This window comes from Limanda limanda, chromosome 15, assembly GCF_963576545.1.
Source record: "Limanda limanda chromosome 15, fLimLim1.1, whole genome shotgun sequence".
NCBI classification, from domain to species: domain Eukaryota; kingdom Metazoa; phylum Chordata; class Actinopteri; order Pleuronectiformes; family Pleuronectidae; genus Limanda; species Limanda limanda.
In genome coordinates this window covers 2,721,190-2,741,682 of record NC_083650.1, presented here as the reverse complement: position 1 = coordinate 2,741,682, position 20,493 = coordinate 2,721,190, and the positions used below count along the sequence as shown (strand labels likewise).

At 41.2% G+C, this 20,493-nt stretch overlaps 3 protein-coding genes across 4 annotated transcripts; 1 reads left to right on the top strand and 2 right to left on the bottom strand.

Annotated features, from left to right (window-relative positions):
• Positions 1 to 1,756: 1,756 nt before the first annotated feature.
• Positions 1,757 to 7,476, bottom strand: runx2a (RUNX family transcription factor 2a). The gene is made up of 7 exons (XM_061087415.1): positions 7,465 to 7,476; positions 5,020 to 5,077; positions 3,268 to 3,458; positions 3,020 to 3,179; positions 2,799 to 2,903; positions 2,653 to 2,718; positions 1,757 to 2,145 (listed from the first exon to the last, which is right to left on the bottom strand). The coding sequence occupies exons 2-7, from the start codon at positions 5,066 to 5,068 to the stop codon at positions 1,757 to 1,759; spliced, it is 960 nt and encodes a 319-aa protein (XP_060943398.1). The 5' UTR covers positions 5,069 to 5,077; positions 7,465 to 7,476.
• Positions 4,079 to 10,124, top strand: supt3h (SPT3 homolog, SAGA and STAGA complex component). Of its 2 annotated transcripts, none has more exons than XM_061087414.1 (12): positions 4,079 to 4,111; positions 4,871 to 4,962; positions 6,772 to 6,856; positions 7,162 to 7,248; positions 7,387 to 7,480; positions 7,736 to 7,887; positions 8,369 to 8,444; positions 8,642 to 8,754; positions 8,849 to 8,953; positions 9,040 to 9,168; positions 9,346 to 9,435; positions 10,012 to 10,124. In XM_061087414.1, exons 2-12 carry the CDS (start codon positions 4,883 to 4,885, stop codon positions 10,051 to 10,053), a joined length of 1,053 nt encoding a protein of 350 aa, XP_060943397.1. In that variant the 5' UTR covers positions 4,079 to 4,111; positions 4,871 to 4,882; the 3' UTR covers positions 10,054 to 10,124. The 2 variants fall into 2 exon arrangements, with proteins under 2 accessions (XP_060943397.1, XP_060943396.1); XM_061087413.1 differs by having other exon boundaries at positions 7,384 to 7,480.
• A 480-nt stretch (positions 10,125 to 10,604) lies between these two features.
• On the bottom strand, positions 10,605 to 19,156 carry cdc5l (CDC5 cell division cycle 5-like (S. pombe)). Its single transcript, XM_061086922.1, has 19 exons — positions 18,997 to 19,156; positions 17,886 to 17,989; positions 17,624 to 17,785; positions 17,326 to 17,453; positions 16,959 to 17,058; positions 16,709 to 16,835; positions 16,511 to 16,602; positions 16,259 to 16,403; positions 15,966 to 16,157; positions 15,386 to 15,534; positions 15,118 to 15,289; positions 14,822 to 14,986; positions 14,611 to 14,691; positions 13,010 to 13,261; positions 12,785 to 12,892; positions 12,574 to 12,663; positions 12,328 to 12,459; positions 11,943 to 12,023; positions 10,605 to 11,016 (listed from the first exon to the last, which is right to left on the bottom strand). Exons 1-19 carry the CDS (start codon positions 19,039 to 19,041, stop codon positions 10,903 to 10,905), a joined length of 2,439 nt encoding a protein of 812 aa, XP_060942905.1. The 5' UTR covers positions 19,042 to 19,156; the 3' UTR covers positions 10,605 to 10,902.
• Positions 19,157 to 20,493: the final 1,337 nt, after the last annotated feature.

The following is a 20,493-nucleotide window of genomic DNA, read 5'->3' as shown; positions in this document are numbered from 1 at the left end:
GTTTCCCATTCGTGTTCGTAATTCGATTCTGATCCTTGACAAATCATTTGGTTTGATTCTTGACATTCATTGATCTGTTATGACATTAGAACGAGTCACAGAACCAACACACATATGTTCAGCTTCAGATTCTCTCTGTTCGGCTTTATGTAATAGATTAAATTTTGGTAAGTTGAAATTCAAACAATATACAATACATAAATACATTTATGTTCTAGTATTGATTATAAGTTTGGCAAATGTCAGTAATGGTCTTATTGTATAATATAATAATGCAGTGATGAGTTTCCACAGCAGCTTCTGTATGACGGAGCTGAAAAAAGCCTTGTTGACAATGTTTGACTATTTCATGTGTTACATATCTAGAATAACTCATCATGGAGTCATGGGAGGTTTTTATATACTATTAAAGTGTCATGGGCTTCAGACTCTGCCTCGGGGAGTAATTTTCATTAAAGTCTAATTTTACACTCAAATGTAAGTTTCACTTTCACGTGCTGTTTATATACTTAAAAGTATAAAACAACACACACACACACACACACACACACACACACACACACACACACACACACACACACACACACACACACACACACACAAACACACACACACAATATACACATCCACGCACAACCCTACACCATGTGTGTGTGCAAAGAAAACAGCAAAGACAGATTTGCAAATTACAGCTGAATTCAAATCCAAAACAAAACATTTTCATACTTTCATACCGTATTTTCAATCCCTCAGTTTTAGAACTGTGTCATAAAGAGATCGTTACGATGTCATCACGTCGTGTCATCTTGTGCTTCCTGTCGTGTGTCTTGTGATTGGCTGAGAGATGAAGAAACCTGTGACCTCCTGTGAAACCACTTTCAGGTCAGATGACATCACCCTGAGTCTTTCGAGCCGGACGGTGAAGGTTGAATATTTGTGAACTTATTTATGATTCACATGATCTGGTAAATTTCTGCAGGGCACATTATATATCAGCTGTAAAGCGTCTTTTCAGGATGTGAGAATAAACCAGTGTGTTGAAGTCATATGACATCAGATCCACAACAAAAAACACAAATAGAGACTCATTGAACTTTGTGTGGTAGATTCTAGTTTTCAGACTTTCTGCATAATTTATTTTGTTGTATGTTCAAATTTAAATGTCTAAAATAAGTCTACATGCAGTAAAACTAAATGACAATGTAAAAGAGATTTTATATGATGGTCAAGTGTATTGACTTTGCTTTAAATGTCCTTGAAATGTGGCAAGAACTTGACTGGATGTGTGTGTGTGTGTGTGTGTGTGTGTGTGCAGAGTGTACACTGAAGGATGACCTACTCAAAGGTGGAGCTCAAACTCAGAGTGTAAGAAGTGTGTGTGCGCTGGTGGAGGTAGAGGAGAATGTTTAGGAAGGAGGAGGAGAAGAAGGGACGACAGGGAAAAGTAATCTTATTACTCATTACTGTTCTTAAACTTTAATGACCTTGATTTTCTCATTGCTTTAACAGAAAAGTCACTTTAAATTTGATTGTTTGTTTATTGTTTAATAAAATGTATATACAACAACAATAAATAAATAAATATACAGTTCAGTACAGGAGAACTTCATAATCACTGCAGTTCACAGAATTAACAAACAATTCAGAAAACAAAAGTTTAAATAGTTTAATTCATCGGTTGGGTGATGACGACATAGTAAAACTTCCCAAAACTTGATTGATTATTGATTGATTGGTCAAAATTACACATCCATCATCAATAAGGTCTCCACACAGGCTCATCACCTCTAATTGAAAGACACGCCCCCTCGATGTAATTGGACAGTGCTGCGACCACATTCCTGTCCTCCCCCGCGCTTGGCAGCGGATGGTTTGTCCCGTAGCAGAAACCTCCAGGCTGGAACGCACCACTGTGGCTGAGCTGAGGGGGAGGAGGAGGAGGAGGAGGAGGAGGAGGAGGAGGAGGAGGAGGAGGAGGAGGAGAGGACAGGTAGGAGCTGTACGGAGGAGGCTGGCTGGAGAAGTGGAGGCCAGGGAGGTGGTGCATTCTGGGACTTGGGTTGAAGGAGGAGGTCAGAGAGGTCACATGGCCCAGGAACGACGGCTCATTGGTCCACAGAGCGGAGGAGAAGGATCTGCAGTCAGCTGAGAGGAAGACACTTTCTATTTATTCTCTGTTTTCTACACATTTATTTTAAATTATTTTATTTGTTTTAGACCTTTTATTCACTCTGGTCATTGGAGGTTGTTTTCAACTTTATAATTACATATTCTGTTATTTTACATTTGATGCTCTGATCTTACCAAATATTTTATTTTAAAATGTTTTATTTTATTGAGTTTTCACTCTTTTCTCACCTGTTACATTTGTATTGCTCTAATTTGTGATCTTCAAAATGTCTTTTTTGTTTTCCTTCAATTCTTCATTTTTAACTTGTTAAGCATCTCATAACTTTGTTTTGAAATGTGTTTTATAAATACTTACCAGAAGTAATACATCTTCTATTCAGCATAAAGTTTGAAAGCACTGTGGACATTAATAAACAGTTTTGAATCCTGTAAGTGAAATTTAATACTGACGTGGTTTGTTGAGGAATTAAATCCAGTTTTTAACAACTATCATCACATAAGGATTGTATCTCCCTCTCGTACCTGATTGAGCTGTGCTGCTGTGAGAAGACCTGAACGCCCCGGACCTCACCTCCTTCTGTCTCTGTCCTGAAGGAGAAGAAGAAGAAGAGCATCAGTCCGGCTGAAAGCCTGGAAAGAAAACATCCCAAGCTCTGGTGTGAACTCACGTCTCGGCAGCCGAGGCCCGTCCACAGTGACCTTGATGGCTTTGTGCACGGTGGCGATCTGAGGCGGCCACGTCAGCACGTTGATAGTGAGGTTGAAACTCTTACCTGGAAAGAAAAAACACAAAAAATATAAAGGCTTTGACGTTTATTTAAAGTAAACAACAAATATTAGTTACTGTTTAATTGTCAAACAGCTGTTGTACAGGATCTGTCTGGTCTACCTCTCCCACTGCGGCCTATGAAGCGGAGGTCGTTAAACTGGGCGCAGCCTTGCTTCATGGTTGCCGTGGCGTTGCGTAGCTCAGCGCTGCTGTTGTCATCATTGCCAGCCATCACCGTGACAACCACACCATCTGGCACATCGTTGCCCAGGGCAACCACCTGGAGGATGGAAAAGCTTTTGGGTTAGATCTGTTGGCGAAAGGGATTTGTTGGACGGATGGATGGATGGACATGAGTGATGGATTACAGTGAAGGTTCTCGGCAGAGTCTTGTTACATCTCCAGTGCTGCGGCACGCTGCTGCACAGGAAGTTAGGGCTGTCAGTCTGGACCAGGCCTCTAGGGGGCGCTGTGCTGTGCTGCTGGAGGGACCGCACCTCCTGGTCCTCCAGGTGGAGGCGGATGGGCGATGGTGACGGCCGACGCTTCACCACAGGATCTGATGGAGTTAAAGAAACAGAAGGAAAGATTTGTATTTCTTAATTTCTCTGAACAACATCAGTCTGTGACAATGAGTGAAATCTACTATATAAAGATAATTAATAAAAGGATTCATAAACATTCACCACATTTATTTAGACTTTATCTTAAACATAAAGACGTATACAGACAAACTTCCAGAAATAGCCATTATATTAATTACAAATTACAATAATGGAACCTGAGCCTGAATAATAAGGTCCAGTGTAAAAAGACTGGACAGAACATTAACGTCATCTGTGAAATATGTTAAATTTGAAAACCTCAAACTGAAAACATTGGGGGTATTGGTCTTAAAGTTACTAAACTGGTTAAACTGTGATTAAAACATGAATATTTAAACAAATGGTGGAGAAGCTCCATTGAACTCTTGCAGGAGGAATATTTAATAATTAATTAACCGTCATTTCTCTTCTGTTTTATATGTTTCATCGATATAAAACCTGAAGAATTTGGTTAAAAACGGGAGAAAGCTGGTTTGAGCGCAAAAGTATAAAAAAACTACAAATCCCACAACACGCCAGGTCTGAGTTTATACTACGTCATCAAATCGCGCGGCGAATCGAACAAAACGTGAAAAGTAGCGACGGTTGTTGTTTTTCTGCGACGGAGGTGAGTTCGATTTATTTAGACTGTTTCTCTCCTCTTCCTCATCTTCCTCTTCTCCCTCTTCCTCCTCCTCCTTCTCTCCTTCTTTGTGTGTTATTCACCGCAGTGTTTGAATATTTTCATTCACATGTCACTGCCGGAGCGGAAGTTACTGCGGTCACACCACCTGTGTGTGTGTGTGTGTGTGTGTTGTGTTTATGTGTGTGTGTGATGTGTTTATGTGTGGGTGTGTACTTGTGTGTGCTTGCGTGTGTATGTGTGCATGTCTGTATATGTCTGTGTGTGTGTGTGTGTCTGTCTGTCTTTGTTTTTGTGTGTTTATGTTTATGTTGTGTTTATGTGTGGGCGTGGGTGTGCATGTGTGTGTTTGTGTATGTGTATCTGTTTATGTTTACGCATGCGTGTGTCTGTGCCTGTGCATGTCTATATGTGTGTGTGTGTCTGTCTTTGTTTCTGTTTGTGTTGTGTGTGTGTGTGCGTGTGTAAGTCTGTATATGAGTGTGTGTGTGTGTGTGTGTGTGTGTGTGTGTGTGTGTGTGTGTGTGTGTGTGTGTTGTGTGTCCTGCTCTGTTGTTATTTTAGCTTCTGATCTCAGCTCTAATGATCTCGTGTCACCATCTTTACACAGAAACAATTAACTCTATTTTATTGATTAATATCTTTTGATTTCATCTGGAAATACAGATGATTACTTATTAACATTAGATGTTGAACTAAAACAGTAAACACAGCTTAATTTCTCTGTTTTGTTCCCATCCTCAGGTGCGAGTGGTTATGAGCAGTCCCATGGCATCCAGCTCCAAAGACCGGCCAGTGTCCAGGACTAGCTTCATCCCAGAACTACAGAGCATGATGTGAGAGACACACACAGACACACACTGACACACACAGACACACACAGGGAAACTCACCCCAGTAGAGGATGGGGCTGCTGCTGCTGAACAGACTGTTTGAAGCCATAGAAACCTGCTGAACAAACGACAGAAGTACCACAATAAAGAGACTGGGAGACGTGTTTTGACTAAAACCACAATAAGGATCCTGGTCAAAGCCTCTTTACTCTGCAGAATATTAGCTTAAGTACGAAGCATTCTTTCTGTGTTTAAAACATAAGAAAATATTCATAACAAAAGCGAGGGGGCGGGTTGTAACGGCAAATTGCAAACATCAATCAACATTTAGAGATTCCTTCTAATTGATAAAACAACATATGTTCAATAAAATCAGCATTGAAATTCCCTCAAATGCTTTAACAACAGATAAAATGACTCTGTCTCAAAAAGGCAATTACCATTAAATTAATTACCACATTTTAAAAATTTAAATTGAGTCGTTCAACAGAGAATTACTCTGCATCTATTTGAAAATAATCTATTAATCAGTCATGATCTTTTCATCAGAAAGTTAAGTGGATTTTGGGCGTTTCTTTGTCTCCCAGTGACCTGAATATCTGTTTGATCTGTTTGAACTGGGACTGATGGTTGGAAGCAGTGGTCAACATTTTCCACCACTCAAAGACATTTTCCAAATCCAACAGTGAATCGAATTATCCAGGAAGTAATAATAATAATCAGTCATGAAACTAAACTTCAGCTCCTCTTTGCAATAGAAGAAATTTAAAAATACTGAACGGTAATAACAGGAAATCAGTTTGCACAGAGTCGTCTTCAAACGTTTTCATCAGAGAGAGGGGGAATAAAGGAATAGTCACGAATCCTCTGCAAAGGCAGATGCAGATCATTTTAAAATATTAATGAAATGTGAATTTGTACAGATTTGTTAATTTTTATCTGCACAGGCAAACAACTGTTTACTCGAGGAATTTACTTACATTTAGATAGAGGCTGTGACGTATCGACAAATATGTGTGTTTGTGTGTGTGTGTGTGTATGTGTTTGTGTGTGTGTTTGTGTGTGTGTCGGGGTACTCACCTTGTGTTGTGTGTGGCTGCAGAGAGGTGATGTCGGTGGTCAGAGAGGCTGAAACCAAACTAAACCCCAAAACCTAAAACCAACACTCAGCCTAAAGCCGACCTTCCCACAACCCCAAACCAAAGCCTGTCTCACCCGTAGGACCGACAGCCAATCCACTGCTTCCTATGAGGGTGGGGTGGGGGGGTTGTCAGGTGTTTGTATGTAACCTAGAGAGAATGGGGGGGGGGGTGGAGAGAAAGAGACGGAATGAGAGAAGGAAAGAGCTTCAGGATGTGGCTTTAGGTTAGTTCGTCATCATGGAAGTGGCTTCTCTGGATGCAAATTGGGGTTTGACCAAATTGTGGTTTAAGTCTGTGTGGCCGGTCGACCTCAGTGTGTGTCCGTGTGTGTCTCTGTGTGTGTGTGTGTGTTTGTGTGCTTTTGTGTCTTGCCGGAGAAACAAAGCATTAGATTGTTCAACATTCGCTTTAATTAAGTTCCAATATCAGTTAAAAAGTAAATGTTCTCCTGATTTGAGATGTTATGTTAATTTACTACAAACTGATCATATACTGGTGTGGATCAGGAACAAAGTAAAGCTGAAACAATACAAATATTAAGCTTCGGTTACCAAAACAATACATTTCAGTCTCTTTCTAAATATAAGAAATAAACTGTTATATTTCAAACCAAACACAATTGATTTCTTGTTCTTAATATTTGGATATTGTGTGTGTTTGTGTTTTGCAGGTTCGCGCTGGGAGACGCTCGCCGGCCTCTGCACGACACGGCCGCTCTGGTGGAGGACATCGTGCACACGCAGCTCGTTACCATGGTAACGTATGCTTGTACGCAGACATACGAGTCAATGTCAAGTCAAAGTTAAAAGTGTAAATAGCAAGTTTAAAACAACCACAGTTGATCAAAGTGCTGAACTCGCTTTAGAACAAAAAATACAAATACAAAAACTCTAAATATAAATTTTTAGTGTATGAATCTTAATGATCTACACATGTGATGTTGTATCAACTGAAAGATCAAAATTCAGACCTTCATTGGGAATTTTACAAGTTTTTAATATATTTATTTAGTCAATGAATTTTCAAGAAGAAGAAATGATGTGATTGTTTTATTCTCCAGCTGCATCAGGCCAGCGAGGGGGCGTGTCATCGAGGGTCGAGGGTCATTTCTGCTGAGGACATCCTGTTCGTGATGAGGAGAGACAAGGTAGGAGAACAACTAATAACATAAAATCAAATACAATCACAAAACTTCATCTCACGTCGGATTTTAAAATATTAAAATTATCTGGAACCCCTTTGGTTTATAACTAAATGTATTTCCTGTCCGTCTCTCTCACAGAAGAAGGTGGCGAGGTTACTGAAATACCTTCAGTTCAGAGATTATAAATCTAAACTGCTCAAAGCTCTTGAGGACGACGACCCGCAGCAGGAAACAGGTTCATACTCTCACTCAAACTTTACATTTACCTGCAGAGACACTGAAAAGATGATTTAACAACAGTTCTCATTCTGTTTATTGTGAGACAATCGTTTTCCATTAATTTTTTGTCTAAGCTTTTCATCTTTTAAACATTGTTTCTGTTACATTTTCTGACTTTAATTACACAAGAAACAAGATTGTGTGACACTCAAACATTGACACAATGGAAGGCTGTGGTGACGGTGGTTTTATTCTTCTGCTGTGTTTGGAGATAAGGGAGGAGCCACAGGTGGCGTTGCTGGGGGCAACCAGCGGAGGCAGCGATTGGCCCAGGACTTTCTGGTGTGGATGGATCAGACTGGGGAACTGCTGTCATTGGCCGAGAGACAAGAGGTGGACCCTGTCAAACAGGAGAGGATGGAGGTCAGAGGTTCTCTTCATGTTCTCAGTTCACTTTGTTCTTCACAGTTCATTATGTCTAGGACAAATTTATCCCTAATTAAAGCGTTTTCATGAGGCAACTGCAAAACGTTCAGTTGGACTCAAACATGAACTGATCAGCTGTTGGCGTTCAAAGGTCAAAGGTCAGGTTCCCTGTGATTTGGCCCAAATTGTCGCTTTGACACACAGATGAACTCATTTAGATCTGGGAGGTCAAAGGTCACCTTAAAAAGTAGGTCTATGTTTTTTTCTTGAACATAATATTTGAGATCAGCTTTAGGGAATTTTTACACATTCACTTGAACTCATGGATGACCTGATTAGAATAAGAATCAAAGGTCAAAGGAATCATCCATGTCCACACAAATTACATTTAATATCTTATTAATAGATGCTGGTCACAACAGATTATTATTATTATTTATATTAACTGTGTGTGTGTGTTGTATCTTTGTGTCTTCAGCGATTGGAGCGTCAGACTCGACTCATGGACCAGACTCAGTACTCAGACTTCTGTGAGAGTCGACAGCTCAGCTTTGGTGAGATTGAAACCAATGTCCGCTGACTCCTAGCTGCAGCACCGAGCTTCTTGCATTTTGAAATATCAGATTCATAGATTAGTATCAGGAACATTGTTCTTTATGGTTCTCATAACGTCTGACGCACTAACAGAGGTGAACCCCCACTGAGCTAATCCTGATGTCCTGCTCGTGTCTGTGTGTAAACCTGATTTCAGCCAAGAAGGCCTCAAAGTTTCGGGACTGGCTCGACTGCAGCAGCTTGGAGCTGAAGCCAAACAACATCGCCATGGAGATCGTGTCATACCTGGCCTATGAGACGGTTGCCCAGGTAACATGTTCATTCATGTCATGATTGTGTGTCATGTCATGTCTGCGTTAAACCAGCTGCTTAAAAAACTTCTCTCTCGTTCGGTTTCCTTCAGATCGTGGATTTGTCTCTGCTGGTGAAACAGGAAATGGCAACGAAGACGAACGCCATCAGTCATGTGATCTCTTCCAGCTTCATTCACTACACCACACACACTGAGGTACACGCACACACACTCTGCTGCACCATGTAACGTCTGTTTCGAACCAACAGTGACGTTTTAATTGACGTCCGTTTCTCCATCAGGTCAAAAAGGATCCAGACTCACCTGAGGCCACTCCACCCTCCACTCCAGGCTCCTCCCACTCAACAAAGCCCCTCCCACAGGGGAACGGCAGTGTGGACGGCCGAGCAAGACAAAGGAAACGCAAAAAGGTGAGTGAGCTGGTTCCCGTGGTTTAGTCTGTGTGGTGCTGGTTGTGTTTAGGTTCAACTTGAGGACTTTCTTTCCCTGTCATATGTTTTTCAGGCTGTCGGATGATGATCATCACTTAAATACTTGATGTACTTTCCCTTGTGTTATTTAATGAATCCAGGATTGTGTGTTTTCAGAGCTGTCCAGTTACAGTGGAGCCTCCTTGTGGAGCCATCCAGCCCTCTCACATCCGAGAGGCTATAAGAAGATACAACTACAGACACACAGTATGTTCATAGGACCTGAAACTTATCTCTAGATGATTGTATATACAACTTTCTACATTAATACTCATGTGCATGTTAAGGTCATTTTTTATCTGTACTGACTTTGATGGGATCAAACCAACGGCCCAAAATTTAGCTGATTATGAAAATGATATGAAGTTGCTATCTTCCAAACTTCCAAAGCTAACATTAACTCTACCAGTCGACCTCAAGCGCTGGAACGTTAATACCAATGAGTGACTATCAGCACCACCTGCTCCTGAGTCCTGGCTAGAAACCTTCAAAACTTAAATTAGAAAAGTCTTTGTTCTGTCGAGTGACCTCCAAGCAGCTCAGAGAGAAAACAGAGAGGAATCTGTTCCAGAAATAGTTCCTCTTTCAAAACACACCCACATTATTCTTCTCATTTACTTCAACTGAATGTGGTTGTATTTTGTTTTTGTGGATTTTAGCTCTAAACTTGAAAACAGGAAAAGGGAAATTATTCCAACAACCAGTAACTAAATGAGAAAGAATAAAACATCAGATCTGTGTATGAATCTGTTTTATAACGAATCCCTCCCATCTTTCCTTCAGAGTTCTTACAGGAGGAACGGGATGTCGTTCCTCGCCTGCTGACGATCATCATCATCATCACCTGTACAGATTGTTTTTGTTCCATTGCTTTAATAAAGAGTTTCCATTAGAAATGTATCAGCTCTTTATTATAATTTCCCAGATTGAAAAACATACATACTAAAGAAAACGGTGAATTAAAGTGTTTTCATGATAGCAACTGCAAAACGTTCAATTGGACTCAAACATGAACTGATCAGCTGTTGGCCTATTAAGCTTGAGAGGCAAAAGGTCAAGTCCCTGCTATATGGCACAAATGTTCACTTTGACTCAGATTAACTAATTTAGATCTGGGAGGTCAAAGGTCACCTCACAAAGTAGGTTCATGTTTTTTTTCTTGAACGTAATATTAACAGCTTGAGGGATTTTTTACACATTCCCTAAACTCATGGTTGGATGACCTGTTTAGAATATGGTGGTCAAAGGAATCATCCATGTCCCAGCAAAATACATTTATTCTTTTTGTTTCATTGCTTTAATAAAGAGTTTCCAGTAAACCGGTTGAAATTTATCAGCTTGTTATAATTTCCCAGATTGAAAAACACACTGCAGGCTTGTCATAGTTGAAAAGAAACTTTATTGGTCACTAACACAGAAACACAACAGACTACTGAGCATCCTCAGAACTCAGCTTGTGACATAATAGCAACATGGGCACATGTAGGCGGGGCTAATATGTGGAACTGCCATTATCTTTGAATCATTTGAAAATGACATGAAGTAATTACGATGACGACTCGTTGATTGACAATTTGTTTGAGTTTCTCACCGCTACTGTCACTTTGACGTCAGTGTATGAATGTGTGTAGTTTGTATGAATGTGTGTTGTTTGTATGAATGTGTGTGTGTTGCTCAGTACTTTTGAGCACTGTTGACCAGCGACTCTCTGTCCATCAGCAACTCTCCATATCTCTGCTGCAGCTCCCTCTCTCTCTCCATCTGCCGCTCCACGTCCTCCCGCAGAGCCTGAAACACACACAGACACAGTGAGATATAGATCATTGACTGGTCACGCCACAAAACACAATAATGCACCAAAACATAATCTGACAGCATCATCCTTACGTGTGTTAATTAGATTTTGTGTGAGTTTAATCTTCTGAGGGTTCTATTGATAATCGACTGCAGATCTTTAACAGCAAAATCGTTTCCAGATATCTTGTCCACTACGAGCCGAGATGAAAACGTTTTTACACGACGTGGTGCAGATCAAGCTGCTCGAGGTCATTTAGATACGAGATAAGTTTTCAACGCAGGAATTTGCTCCAGGAACTTGGAACCTTCATGCCTTTCCACCGCAGGGATCAGGGTCTAATTTAAGTGTCAGGGGATTTTTTTTTGTTCCATCAGCACAGAAAGTCCCTGCTCGAGGGGCGAGGGCAGAAGGCTTGGGGGGGGGGGGGGGGGCTACAGCACCGAGGATTGGTTCAACACTCCTGCAATTTATTTCAGCATTTTTAAACATCTGAAGCTGTGTAAGGAAACATACTGTTAAACTATAAAGAAATTGTTGTATTTATTAATGGTTCGTCTACACTCAGGTTCCATGTTGTTGGATACTCCTAAACTGATATAGGTGTTAATTGAACTTCATGGTCATTGAGTTTCTCTTAACTTGAGTTACACTATGTTGTGTATTTTTATTAATGACAACTTAACTCAATACTTCTAAATCTGTGCATAATGCAGAAATACAGAAGCTCATAGATGTAAAATGGTCACTGAACAGAGGAATTCCAGATTTTGTTGTTTGATAAATGTCTTAAATGATTCATCATCAACTAATTGACTAGAATTCTGCAACTTTTAAGGCCAAACTATTCATCTGATTGGAGTAACCGATGTTGCAGATGAGAGCGACTGAGTTCTACACTCATTCTGTTGTGCGATACCTCTTTTCTCCTGGGGATGGCAGTGTCCTCGTGTTTCTTCAGCTGAGTGAAGGTCTGGAGCTCTGTAGCTGCTTGCTCCACCTAGTGGACACATCAAGGGGATTTTTTAATCACAGAATAAAAGTCACCACAATATCTGAAAAGTCTGTAAAGGGAACTTATCATCTTAAATAATTAACGAAAAAATGTTCTGTAACATGAAGATAAGACTTTCGTGTTTGAAGTCGTATAATAGCTGTTGAGTTCAAACATGAAAAGAACATGTGATGACACCATTATTTAAGGTAAAGATAAAATTACGAATTCACTTCACCATCTTCAAGTTGAAGAATAAATTAAGAGCTGATGTTTATTTATTCGTGTTGCTATGAAACTCCTTCAGTACCTGTTCCCAGAGTTCATTGTGCTGCTTCAGGAGCCCCAGCGCTCTGGACTGAAACCCTCCCAGCAGGATCTTGAGTTTCTTCTCAAGCTTCGCTGCTCTCCTGGCCTCGGCTGTCATGTGACCACGGTTCATCTGGAGGGAGACGAACACACAGACTTTAATGTTTCTAGCTCCTCTGTAGAAGCTTATAAAGGTTTCAAGGTGTGTTCTGCTCCTGGAGAACATGAACTCTGTGTGGTTCCTCACCTCTAGTTTCTTCTCAAAGCTTTCAATACGGTCTTTCTTTGAAGCCAGGTTAGCTCGGGTGTATCTGTTCTGACCAGGTAGATATAACACCTGCAGGAAGAGGGAGACAGATCAATAAAAGGCTGATGACATGAGGAGGAAGGTAGTTTATCTTTAGTCCACGTGTCTACGAGGTCGCAGTGAAAGAGCAGCGGTTTGGATTCAGTCTCACCTGTCCATAGCACTCCTCCCACACCTGGCTGTAGGCCTCCATGCTGAGGTCACCGTGGCCCATTCCCATCTTCACCACCTCCATTTCTGCAGCCAGTATCACTTTAGCCTGTTTGTTAACAGACCACACAGATTCACAGAGTCATTAACAAGCACCTCTAAAGCACAGACATCTACAGACAGGCAGATTCATACAGATACAGAGACATGATAGTGTGTGTGTTACCTGGTCCATATCCTCGGTGCTGATTGGCTTGTAGGAGTGTGTTTCCAGGTAGGCGATGTGCGACGCGTTGTTGGACGTGGAGGTGGGGCCTCTGGGTTTGCCGCGCTGCAGCTGGGTGGCTGCGTTGGTCGACGGGTGGTGCAGGCAGTCGTGGTGCAGCATGGTGATCATTTCCTGTTTGATCATCTCCTCGGCCAACTGGAGGTCGGGTAGTTGCTCATTGGAGGCGGGACGGAGGACGGACTCGTTCACCTGCAGAGACGAGAGGTGACATGTTAATTCCGAAGCTAATCAAAGGTCTCACAGTTTAAATAAAACCACCCAGAATTAATAAACCATGAAAACAATCACAACAAAAGTGGCTTTTACATACAGGGTTCATACACATTTGACCAATGGATTTCCATGACTTTTCAATAACTTTAAACCAAATTCCATGACCGAACATTTTGTGAAATCTCGGTGTATACGCAAAAAAGTGACAAAAAGTAGTATTCAAACTAACTAATAAGAATTCCAAGGCATACAGTATACCTTAGATGACACAAACCCAAGTATGCCTGCTTATATTTTGAGCGTATTTCTTTAAAAGCATATGAATTATTTAAAACTCAGCGTAAATGAACTAGGGATGGGCATTCGATTAAATTGTCTTAATGGATCATCAGGAGAATTAACGATCGATTTTCGATTAATCATTAATATTTTTATATTAAAATTCACTATTTATAGGCTATATTTAAATGCAGTGAAAATAGAAAAAACACCGCGTGTTTCCTCATTGGGTCTTTATTACAAGATGAACAACTCTTGTGGCAGTTAAACGGGATCAGTTCAATGTTACACTTGAAAATATGCGCTGCTGTACTCTTAATCCCCGATGAGAGCAGCAGCTAGCCGCTGAGAGCTAGCTCGAGTTGACGGTTCAGTCCGGTTGATCAGTCCGGTCGTTGTCACGCCCTCACTCCCGGAACCCCTCATCCAGACCCGGGTCTGTCTGGGTGCCCTTCCCCGTGGACTGAGGGTCCGTGTGCGGACATGAAGCCGAGCAGCGGAGTCTAGCGCCGGGCTGCTTCCCCCAGCTGCTAACATCCTCCCTGTGCTGCGTTCAGGGCAACTCGGATATTCCGACCTCCTGCCACATAGCGAACATGCAATAGTTTTCAACGATGAAAAAATTTAATTTACGCAATTCTTAATGATCAATAAATCGATCGTCTATTAATTATGCCCATCCCTAAAATGAACGACATGAAAATATGAATATAACAAATTTCCATGACTTTTCCAAAACTTTTGGGAGATTATTTTTTTCCATGACTTTTCCAGGTCTGGAAAAACACATTTTAAAATTCCATGACTTTTCCAGGTTTTCCATGACCGTACGAACCCTGTACATAAGAACAGTCATGACACTCACTATATTTAGTCTCATTATATTTAATCACATAAAAGTGTCCTTTTCGTAAGCCCAGAATTTACACTGACAAATACACTGAAAAACAAAGTGTCCAAAGAGTCAAACATGTTAAATTGTCAGCTTGATTAAACCTTCAGGAAGTGTGTGTGTGTGTGTGTGTGTGTGTGTGTGTAAGTGTTACCTCAGTGGGTCTGGGGAGACTTCTCTGAACAGAAGTGTGTCGCAGCTTCAGCTCCTTCTCTCTCTCTGCATCCCGCACAGCCTGACACACACAACAACACCAACGGTAAACTGTCGCGTCGCAAACTTTATTTAAACTACAGGATCATACATTTGATTTCATGTCATAGAGATATCCCCCGCCCCGCAAAACAACTCCAGTGCTTGTGTACCTGTTTGCGCGACTCTATGTCGGCCGAGTCCTCGATGTAGCCGCTCTCCGTCTCCGTTTCTTCAAGTTCTTTCTCTGCGTTTTCAGGAAGAACGATCTCAAAGTCATTCTTGGGAAGAGGAAGTCCGATCAGGCCCTGCCTCAGCTGCTGCAGGCTTTCCCTCAGCTGTGTGTGGAGGAGAACGACAACAGTTAGTTTGTAGTTCATAGAAAACAAACATCTGGCATCAGAAAACAATCCATATATTAACAAGTGTGTTGTGTATTTACAGTATTACATGTGTGTAATGATTTTACCATGTGTTTAGCGAACGCAGGGTCAGCCAGATTCTCCTCGCTGTTAATATTCAGGTTGTCTCTCAGAGGTGTGCGAGCCGGGGTCGAACCCGGGGTAACGATCCCACGTGGAGTCATTACCCCTCCGGCTACAGGGGTCATGCCCTCTGACCCCTGACCGGGTGCAGGAGATCTGTTCGAGAGGACAAGTCCATGAACGTCAACATGTACTGAATCGGCTGGTCGAGCATCTTCATGTGTTGGGTTAGGGTATAAGAGTGGCGTTCACCTGAATGGAGTACTGAGCACGGTGTTGGGCGTCTGGATCTGCTGCCCCTTCGGCGTCACTCCACTGAAGTCGCTCTCGTGCAGCGGCGTGTTAAGGCCGCCCTTCAGAGGAGTGTCGATGTTGGTCAGAGCCATCAGGTTCTGGGCTTCCTGCAAACAAACAGAGAAAGGAGATGGATATCAAAAGCTGCAGATCGAAACTGTGCACGATGAAGATTTTACAGGATACGAGAATTCTACACATGCTAATATTTGTAAGGAAAACAAAAGGACAAATTTGAGACATTTTGTGCAATTAACCAGTTCATGAGCCAAAGGAGAACAATTTGAATTTGGATAAAACTTTGAGACAAAGACTTAAAATGATAAACCTAACATTTAGTTTTTGCCCAGTTTCAATACACTTGTCTTTCGTTTAATAAAGACCGAATTAATCAGTGACAGGTTGGCATAAACAGATCAACAAAAAATATCTTTTAAATATATTATTATGGAGCGAAAACCAAATATAAAGTGTTATGTGTTGTGAATATGGGCAATACAAATAAAATGATTGATTGATTGATGTGAATCTCTGTTACCTGATGTATCCTGTCCTGGACAGTGGGGGTGCGCGGGGTACGCAGTCCCTGGGACATGTTGTTGGTGAGACTGTACTCTGACAGGAGAGTGGACGAGGCCGAGTTTCCACTTTCACTTTCCTCCGCAGCCTGACGGGCGACCTCACTGGCGACGCCCAACTTCACCACCTCCTCCAACTCAGCATCACTGATCTATGAATACAAGTTAAATATAAATCACTCAGTTTTCTTTGACAGGACAAGTTTGACGCATGTCCACGTGTTTGAGAGGGTGAAGTTCCCTGAGCTGTTACCTGTGGTGCAGGTAGAACCAGCTTGGAGCGTTTCTTGGTGAACTCGGCCACGCCGCTGGTTTGAAGGATGGCCGACGGCAGATCGCTTTCCTTCTTCTTCTTGATCTTTGCTCTATCTTTCTTCCTGTCTTTCTCCTCACGATCACTACAAACAAATAAAGGTTTGTGAATGAAGCTCATACATTTAAAGTAATGCTGTGCAGTGTGAGTAACTGCGTGTGTGTATACAACACAGAGAATCATGACACTGACTTGCGTAGTTCTCCGTCCAGGTGCTGTTGTCTGAGTCGTTTGAAGTTTGGCTCCAGAGGGTTGTACTCCTCCATGCTCGTGTCATAGAAACCCTTCAAATTAAAAGTCCACAATAGGTTAATAAGTTCAATTACAAAACAACAAACCATTAGTAACATTAAATGATATAATATTGTAATAATATTAAGCTCTGGCTACCGATGCAGGTTTCTTTTCAAAGGGGACTTCAGCATTGTAGTCCACTCCTCTCTTCTTCTTCCTCTTCTTCTGAATGTCAATTCCTGCTGCTCTCAGCTCTCTGCGCTTCTGCAGAGCAGCCAACCGCCTGCAGCAGGATGTGAAGTGAACAGTTAATTAAGATCACTTTTACCACATATTAGTAGAAATTAAGAAAAGTAGAGAAAGTGTTTTCAAACAAACAAACTGAAGCGTATGGACTCAGTCTGACCTGGCTTCTTCCAGCTGTTTCTCTCTGGCCTTCCTCTTGGCTTTCTTGCCCTGGGTGTTGGCGAGTCGAGCTCTGGCCTCTGACAGCATCTCCAGCTCATCTACAGACAAACACACACAGGCACACACAATGAATTTAGTGTTATACACCTGAGTGTAAAGTTTTAAACTGTTGTCTCATACAGCCACAACCAGAAAAGAACAAGCCTTCACATGATTCTACACTCAAAATGAAAACATTATCTATCTCTGCCACAAACGAAAGAAGACCTAATTCTGTCTCAGTTATTGAATAATGTTTAAACAGAGCTTTCTGGAAACATTAGTCTCTTCATCACCGTCTGTGACAACATGAAAAGTTACTGTACCTTCGTCCATGTCCACAGGGTCGGGTCTGGCAGGTTTGGTTTCAGGGTTCGGGTCGATCTCCCCTGGTTTTAACTTCCTGGGATCATCTCCCACTTCCTCCTCATTGTCCCTTTGTGCTGCTTTGTCTCTAAAACACACAATAACAATTTACTGTCAACTGCATTTCCAACTTTGCTGCTGAACAAGACTTTGCTTTGCACATTGATTTAGCTAATTCACCTGTCATAACGGTTAAAGTGTCTGTGTGTTAATGTTAAGCATATGTATAAATATGTGTCAGGTCGTGTAGAAACGTACAGCAAGTATTCATAGTGCTCCAGACACTGGGCAGCAGTGCGTCCTATGATGGGAGCGATGGTCCTCCACTGAGTTGGCATCAGTTTGGCCAAATGAAGAAGTTTCTCCTCCTCTTCTCTGGACCATTCTGTTTTCTTAATGCTGGGGTCGAGCCACTCGTACCTGCAGACACACAAACCCAAGGTGAATCACCCTCATTGTGGCCAAGTCTTCTCATTGATCTTGTGTGCAAAGCAAACACACATCTGCGTGTGGAACTCACCATCTGGCTTTACACTGTTTGGCAGACTTTCGGTGAAGAAGGGAAGCGATACGAGACCACTGGTTTTTCCCATATTTCATCACCGCCGCTTTGAGGATCTCATCCTGGAAAGATTGTCAAATTTTAATAACGAGAAACAAACACAGACACACATCATATGCATAAAGTCATGAGTACAATATTCTGATCCAACCTTTCACATGTATCTGAGGTAAAAGATTATTGTTATTTATTAGTTTGGGTTCTTCTTGTATGTATTAGTCAGACAGAACTTATGGCATCAGGACAGACAGACAAAACAATAACAATAACTGCATTGTTAACTTTTACTTGATTATAAGGCCTTAGAATATGGAATAACATTACATTAGCTCATGATACATATCAATCATCACGACACAACAGTTTTAAAACTCATATTGTACATGATACCTTCCTATAATATTACAACAGTCTACATACGCATAAGAGTTAAGGGTTATTTTGATATCTCATTTTACACAAACACTGCAAATATCCTCATGCAATTCTTCTGTCCTGCACTTTACTCAAGTTTTTTTCTATCCACATATATTCTGTCTGTAGTGAATCATGCATATTATATTTATGTTGCATATGATGAATTTGTATTTAACTTAATTGGCTGTTTTATATTTCCACGTGTTCTCCTGTCTGTTGCAGTAACAAGTGAGTGATCACTGAAGTTGATCTAATCTTATAATCTCTTTTAGTTCTAGGATCGATTCCCTTTACTGGTGAACCACAGATGATGTCGGACTTCAGATGTGTTTGTGTCTAACGTGAAGGAAAATGTGTAGTTGCCCCTGAGTTCTGTTTATAATCCAGTTTGGCTTCGATCCGACAGAATCACACATTTCTGGCTCAGTTTTCTTCTCGTGTGCACAAAACTAAAGTAGTTTGCAGCTCCACCGTGGAGCTCAAACGATGCTAGGCTAGCAGCTAGCTCATGCTAGCTAGGACCCATAGGTTTATACTGCCGGGTTAGCATCTGGAGCTAACGCAGCTAGCCTCATGCTAGCTAGGACCCGTCGGTTTACACTGCCGGGTTAGCCCCCCGGAGCTAACGCAGCTAGCCGTGTTAGCTTCGTACCTCGGTGTTGCGCCACACTCCTCCCTTGATCATGATGCGCGGCATGGCGGCGGCTGCTTCTCTCGCTTTCCTCCGCGGGAAGAATCCGGAGAGTCGCTTTCACGACAACACGACAAAAACTAAACAACTGACGACACGAGCGCGAGGGAGCAGCGGAAGTGCACAGACGATTTCCGCCGGAAACCCGTGTCGCTAGAATTCAGTCCGCCAAGGGGCATTGTGGGTAATATACTGCAGGTGCTACGGCGAGATTCGTCCCCCGCGTGATTTGGTGTCACCGTTTGAATTTAGCGAACTGGTAAAAACCATAGATATCATATGTCTATGGTAAAAACAACTAAACCAGTTAGTTGAATAAAAAATAAACATTTTAAATTGAGCTGGTTTAAAATTAACCAGTTAACTCGCTGATAACAAACAACCAACGTAAACAGATTTGATGTGGGAACACATTTCTTCAGAACACCTGCACCTGAATCGATTAGTGGATCGTTTTTACGCTTATAAATACAAATGTAAAGTCCCAAAATATGATATTTTATTGTCTTTGAATTAGTTGTGCACACATAGTTAATATATGCAGATTAAATATGTGACTGACTAATGCTTACACGACATTAAATTGAGTTTAGAGCTTTATAGTATTATGATTAAATCTTATTCTGTATCTTGTTTATATCATGACAACAATATTCACAAACACAAAATATTCACCCTCATTGACAACAGCGTCCTCTTGAGGTTTCAGAATATACTTGCACTCTTCTTGGTGAAATAAAGAAAAAAGTAAAAGGTCGAGTCAAAGAAATTCAGCTGCTGTCGCAAACTTACTTTACTTTTTTAATAAAGACCCCCAAACCAAACAATACATGCACCTATCTGTTATTTTGAGGAGTAAAAGAAAATATCCTCTGTGGACAAAGATCCTAAAGCTTCACCTGTTGTTTACATTCATCAGTCATCAGTTACAGCGACGATTCAAGGGTTTGATCAATTAATTGAATGTGTATTTAAGCTGAAATCAGCTCAGTCAAATCAAATCAAGATCCTATCTGTTTGAATTTATATTGACGTGTAGAGTGCAACTAAAATCTGTATTTTCAAGACGTTAAAAGCTGCAAATGATAAAATGTCAGTATTGCGAATTTCTTGATTTATTTCAAATTAGTACTGATTTCATGGAGATTTAATGAAGTCATTTGTGCAGACATGATGTGACTATAGCTTCTCAAATAGTCACTGTTATTTACCAGCCAGCTTTTACTTTGAGCCAGCACATCAGCTAAGAGATGAATAATAGATCTGTCTCCAAAACCAAATGAAAAATAATCATTAAACAAAGATGTTCTGTGTCCATGTTGAAAATAAATAAAAGTCAGACATCTGGAACGATGGTGTTTTTAATTTCAACTCGGTATCTGAGGTACATATTTACTGAGTTCACGCAAATGATACCAGGCTACATGTATGTTCTTCACACGTCAGCACGATACACGG